Source organism: Conger conger, chromosome 9, assembly GCF_963514075.1.
Source record: "Conger conger chromosome 9, fConCon1.1, whole genome shotgun sequence".
NCBI lineage: Eukaryota > Metazoa > Chordata > Actinopteri > Anguilliformes > Congridae > Conger > Conger conger.
The window spans coordinates 8,648,891-8,654,890 of NC_083768.1; the positions used below are offsets into that span (position 1 = coordinate 8,648,891).

The 6,000-nt window shown below is 49.2% G+C and overlaps 1 protein-coding gene across 1 annotated transcript in view; it reads left to right on the forward strand.

Annotated features, from left to right (window-relative positions):
* LOC133137174 (TGF-beta receptor type-1-like) overlaps positions 1 to 6,000 on the forward strand; it is a 57,975-nt gene that overhangs the window by 38,234 nt on the left and 13,741 nt on the right. The window contains exon 4 of the mRNA XM_061255263.1: positions 4,734 to 4,964. Within this exon, the coding sequence (XP_061111247.1) occupies positions 4,734 to 4,964 (231 nt within the window). The remainder of the gene's footprint in view (positions 1 to 4,733; positions 4,965 to 6,000) is intronic.

The following is a 6,000-nucleotide window of genomic DNA, read 5'->3' on the forward strand; positions in this document are numbered from 1 at the left end:
TGTGTATGTGAGTGGTATGTGAGTGTGTGTGAGTGTGTGTGAGTGTGTGAGTGGGTGTGTATGTGGTGTGAGTGAGTGAGTGTGTGAGTGGGTGTGTATGTGGTGTGAGTGAGTGAGTGAGTGAGTGAGAGTGAGTGAGAGTGAGTGAGAGTGAGTGAGAGTGAGTGAGAGTGAGTGAGAGTGTGTGTGAGTGAGTGTGTGAGTGAGTGTGTGAGTGAGTGTGTGAGTGAGTGTGTGAGTGAGTGTGTGTGTGAGTGTGTGTGTGTGTGTGTGAGTGTGTGTGAGTGTGTGTGAGTGAGTGTGTGAGTGTGAGTGTGAGTGAGTGTGTGTGTGTATGTGAGTGTGTGTATGTGTGAGTGAGTGTGTGAGTGTGATGAGAGATAAAAGTCTGGCTGCTTTGTTTCCAGGAACTGGTGTTTTTAATTCCCATGAGTCACTGAGTGCACACAACCAAAATAGTCAAAGAACAATAGTTATTATTGAAAGAAAAAAACACAGAGGACCTTAAATTCAACCTCCGAAACAGGCAGGAGCCAGATGACCTCCAAGAAGAAAAGGGGAGAGACTGGCAAACAGTCAATACCAAAGACGGGTATAACAGACAGAGCAGCAACACCACAGACAGTAATAGCTGTCTGTGGTGTTGCTGCTCTGTCTCATATAGCTGTCTGTGGTGTTGCTGCTCTGTCTCATATAGCTGTCTGTGGTGTTGCTGCTCTGTCTGTTATACCCGTCTTTGGTATTGACTGTTTGCCAGTCTCTCCCCTTTTCTTCTTGGAGGTCATCTGTCTCCTGCCTGTTTCGGAGGTTGAATTTAAGTTCCTCTGTGTCTTTTTTTTTTTTTTTCTTTCAATAATAACTATAGTTCTTTGACTATTTTGGTTGTGTGCACTCAGTGACTCATGGGAATTAAAAACACCAGTTCCTGGAAACAAAGCAGCCAGACTTTTATCTCATTAGGCTAAAACAATAGACGGTATTTTGCAGTTAATAGCAAGCTATGTCGCTTGTGCCTTTTTGAAGGTCCTTCCTCCTTCTCGAGTCTTGTCCACCTGTTCCTGCTAAATGGAAGGGTCCATAACGATTTCTGTGCGATGATAGTACCGTAAATCCTCAAATTGTGGCCGGGGTCTTTTATTTACTTAATAATAATAATAATAATAATACATCAGATTTATATAGCGCTTTTCATGGTACCCAATGACGCTTTACAAAAGAAATAAAAATAACAGCTTTATTAAGAAAAAATATAAATAAAAAGGCTAAAAAGAGGAAAGATTAAGAACAAAAACTAAATGTAAAGGGAGCAAAACAAAACAAACAACTTTATTATGAGAGAAAACCAAAAGTTAAAAGGCTAAAAAGGACTGGATTAAAACAACAGCTAAGGCTAGAGGGAGATTTAAAATGTGGGGAAAGCAAGTCTGAATAGGTGGGTTTTGAACACGGAAAGGGTGGGGGCTGTCTTAATGTGGGGTGGCAGTGCGTTCCAGAGAGTGGGGGCAGCGACTGAAAAAGCCCTGTCACCCCAGGTGTGTTTGGTTTTCCTGTGGGGGAAATCAAGGAGGTTGGCATCAGCAGATCTGAGGGAGCGGGTGGGGACATGAGGTTGAAGGAGGTCGGAGAGGTATTGGGGAGCCTGGTTATTGAGGGCCTTGTAAGTGGTAGTGAGAATTTTAAAGTCAATTCTGTGTTTGACTGGGAGCCAGTGAAGGTCATGGAGGACTGGGGTGATGTGGTCTCTGGAGTGGGTTCTGGTGAGGAGGCGGGCAGCAGAGTTTTGAACATATTGCAGTTTTTTAAGGATTTTGGAGGTGGTACCGTAGAGGAGGCTATTGCAATAGTCGAGTCTGGATGAGATAAAGGCATGGATGAGTGACTCTGCAGCAGTTTGGGATAGGGAGGGACGGAGGCGGGCAATGTTGCGGAGGTGGAAGAAGGCTGTTTTAGTGATTTGGTTGACATGGGACTGGAAGGAGAGGGTGGGATCGAAGATGACACCAAGGTTACGAACTTTGGTGGAGGGGGTGACAATAGAGCCGTCGATGTTGAGGGAGAAATTGCGAGTGGAGCGGGTGAGGGCATCTGGACCAATGATAAGGATCTCGGATTTATTGCAGTTGAGTTTTAGAAAGTTTGTTTGCAGGATCTGTCCAAGGGGGAGAATGTAAAGGATGAACAGAAGGGGGCCAAGCACCGAGCCCTGGGGGACACCTTGGTTGATGGGGTTTGTGACGGATTTACAGTTGTTTATGGAGATGAATTGATGTCTGCCGCACAAAGCACAGGCCTTCATTTGGGGCAGGCTTGTATTCGAGGCAGGCCATTATTTCTTATTAGGCTTCTGTTGTAGAATTTTATTCTTAGAAATAAAGTAAAAGGCTACACTCAAAGTGGGCCAACACTGTTCAACACTTCCTGTAACCGTTCAGAAAGGCAATTTGAGTAGCTAAACCATTAATGAAAGCCAAAACAGATGCGTCTTCATAAAATGCCAACTTGTTGTGAGACATGCGTTTCGTTTGGGGCAGCATACCGGTCGGCTATCAAAAGATTTTCGCTTTGGTTTGGGATTTAATTTACTTCTGGACTGTTTGATTCAATTGCTAAATGTTGGGACTGATGGGCACTGAAATCTGGGGGGTGTTTGATGGTTCACTGTTAAGTTTTATGTAGTTGAAAGAGAGTTGGGATTTCCACCCGTCTGTTTATTGCGAGTCAAGGCAGCCGCTTTCATTCATTCGTTGAACGAGCGCTGTGCTGTAAATACATGGAAACCTTATTGCGTAGCCAAGTAGCCTAAATTGAGTTAATTTTTAATTTTGCCTGATTTACTTTTTATTAAATTCGTAGGCTGGAATGCCTCACAGCAACAATTGTGTTTAAATGTATTCTGCTTGAGCTTTTGGCAAGCTACTCAGAAGGGGGCGGCAAGCGACTGGTAGCTTGAGAGCAACGTGCTGGAGACCCATGGTGTAGGACAACGACTTTTCATTGGCAACAGTATTAAACCAACCAACAATATAAAATATTAAGAAGAGCTCTTTTATTTCATTGAGTTAAATCGAAACAATGTCTTCTAGTGCTCATGGACTGATAGCCCTACTGGTAGGCAATATTACCCCGGCTTGTTTTTGGGTGCTGGCCTTTATTTGTCCGAATCGGCCACGCCCCCGGCTATTATCCCAGGCCCGGCTTCAAATACAATCCCGGACACAATTTGAGGATTTACTGTACGTCTATTTTATTCAGCTCCTGTTATTTACGAGTGTCTATCCCGAATACTGTGGCTCTGACCACTGCAGCAGGATTTGATAACGCCGTTTTTAGAGACTGTGTCCCCCTGTGTGTGTGTGTGTGTGTGTGTGTGTGTGTTTAGAAATGAGGCGCCTTACTTCAGAAGGACATTTCTATTAGAGTAAGTGATTTCATCATGAAATTGTCCTCGTATTCAAGGGTTTTTGTATCCGTTTCTGGAGCAGAGTGCTCTGGGCCTCTCTTCCCAGGCATCGAGCACATGAGGATATTTTTTCAGCACTTTTTCAAAGCCGACTGCCCCGCTGTCAGCTCAGCGTTACCCGTGTGACCTGTAATGTGACACGTCATGTGACACGTCATGTGACACGTCACGTGACGCAGGCCTCAGTTCGCCGCGCCCGCGCAGAGAGAAACCCCCGAAGGGTGTACATAAAGACCTGACGCCGTTGCCGGGCGCCGGCCAATCGCAGGCCGCGCGGGAGGGTGACCTTGGCGGGCGGAGCAGACCGCGGCTGTGGTGCTCCGCAGCCATGGAAACGGGAGCGCGGGAGCGCCGTGTCCCATACAGCTCCTCCCTTAACCCTTCACCCGCGCGGTTACAGCGCTCTTAAAGCTGGGCCTCCCCGTGCAGCTCCTCCCTTAACCCTTCACCCGCACGGTTACAGCGCTCTTAAAGCTGGGCCTCCCCGTGCAGCTCCTCCCTTAACCCTTCACCCGCACGGTTACAGCGCTCTTAAAGCTGGGCTAGGCCTTCTTTATTTTGGTAAGATTTCATGAAATCTTCACATTCCGACAGAGAGCAATAAAGAAACTTCTATGGGGGGGAAAAAATCCCAAATCTGTGACTGTCCCAGGACAGATTTTCAGGGACTTCTGTTCTTCATCGCCCCCGGTTGCTATCACCCAATGAGGGCAGCTCTCAGCCAGGAGGCGGGCTTACCTGGCTCTCAAAATTGCGGAACACATCCCAGAGAGGCTGACTGGAGAGGACGGGATGCATTCGAGATCTTTCCTCTCCTGCCCCAGATTCTGCTCGCGCCCACAGATCGCCCACCCCGCCCTTAACATTCCATTCCAGTGCTGATGTCACCGTCGCCCCGGGCGACCGGGAGCAGCGGGGTTCCGGAACACTGGCGTAGCAGCGCTGGTTAACGCTCCCAACGCGCGTATGCGCGCCTTGCTGTGTTAGGAAAGGTTCACGCGTGTGTGTGTTCACGCGTGTGTTCATGTGTGTGTGTGTGTGTGTGTCTGTGCCCATGTCGCTCCGGTGTGGCTGTCCGTGGGAGACTGGTTAAAGGATTGGTGGAGGGTTAGCTGGTGAAGGATCATGCCGTTACCATGGTTATTCATTGCTAGCGACAACCGCGATAGGGAGCTAAATTAGCCGCCCTGGGAAATGCTGAGCGGTCCCGTGGCGGGAGCACTGGGAAGCCGTGACAGTGGGAATAACCAGCGTTTGTTTCGTCCCCCCGTAGGGCTCCCCCTGCTGGTGCAGAGGACCATCGCCAGGACCATCATCCTGCAGGAGAGCATCGGGAAGGGGCGCTTCGGCGAGGTGTGGCGGGGCCGCTGGCGGGGCGAGGAGGTGGCGGTGAAGATCTTCTCCTCCCGCGAGGAGCGCTCCTGGTTCCGCGAGGCCGAGATCTACCAGACCGTCATGCTCCGCCACGAGAACATCCTGGGCTTCATCGCCGCCGACAACAAGGGTCAGCGCCGCCTCCCATTGGCCCGCAGCACTGCGGCTCCGCCCCCTTCTCTCAGGCCCACCCCTTCTCTCAGCTCCACCCCCTTCTCTCAGGCCCGGAGCACTGCGGCTCCGCCCCCTTCTCTCAGGCCCGGAGCACTGCGGCTCCGCCCCCTTCTCTCAGGCCCACCCCCTTATCTCAGGCCCCACCCCTTCTCTCAGACCACGTCCCCTTCTCTCAGCCCCACCCTCTTCTCTCAGGCCCCACCCCCTTCTCTCAGGCTCCTCTCCTTCTCTCAGCCCCACCCTCTTCTCTCAGGCCCCACCCCCTTCTCTCAGGCTCCTCTCCTTCTCTCAGCCCCACCCTCTTCTCTCAGGCCCCACCCCCTTATCTCAGGCTCCACCCCTTCTCTCAGGCCACACCCCCTTCTCTCAGCCTCACAAGGGGGGTAGATCTGTTTTTGCATTTAGGAAATGCGTGAGAAAATGATATATTACACTAGGCTGAGTTGGCTTGGTTCGACTGATTACTGTGTTTTGTCGCACATTGCAGTACCTGTGACTGTTTTACTCTATATGTGATATAGGATATAGAATATACAGGTTATGGAATGTGGGAACTCCATATATGTTTTACTCTATATAGGACTATGAGAACAAAACGATAATAATGGCCAAGCCAACTGCGTTCTGTTGCATGTTACGGTACCTGCGACTGTTTTACTCTTGACTACAGAAATGGAAACGAGAATAATGAGAATCAGCCAGGCACGGTTTCTGCGCCAACTGTCTAAAGTAACACTCGCTCTGCGGGGTGAACAGTCTCGCTGTTCATGAGTGGGAGGGTTCTGCATTCACAACAAGCCAAACAAAAAAAGGTTATTTTTATATTCGCATGAGTGAGATGGGATTGTGTTAAAATGCGTTCACTTTAATTAGCTGCTTGAGAATTTAATGAACACGATGTGAAGATGAACCGCCGTCGTGTGGTTGGCAGTGGTCTTTGGATTAAACCGTGTGCTGTGGGAAGAGAAGCACTTAAAAAATCGTTATCCTCC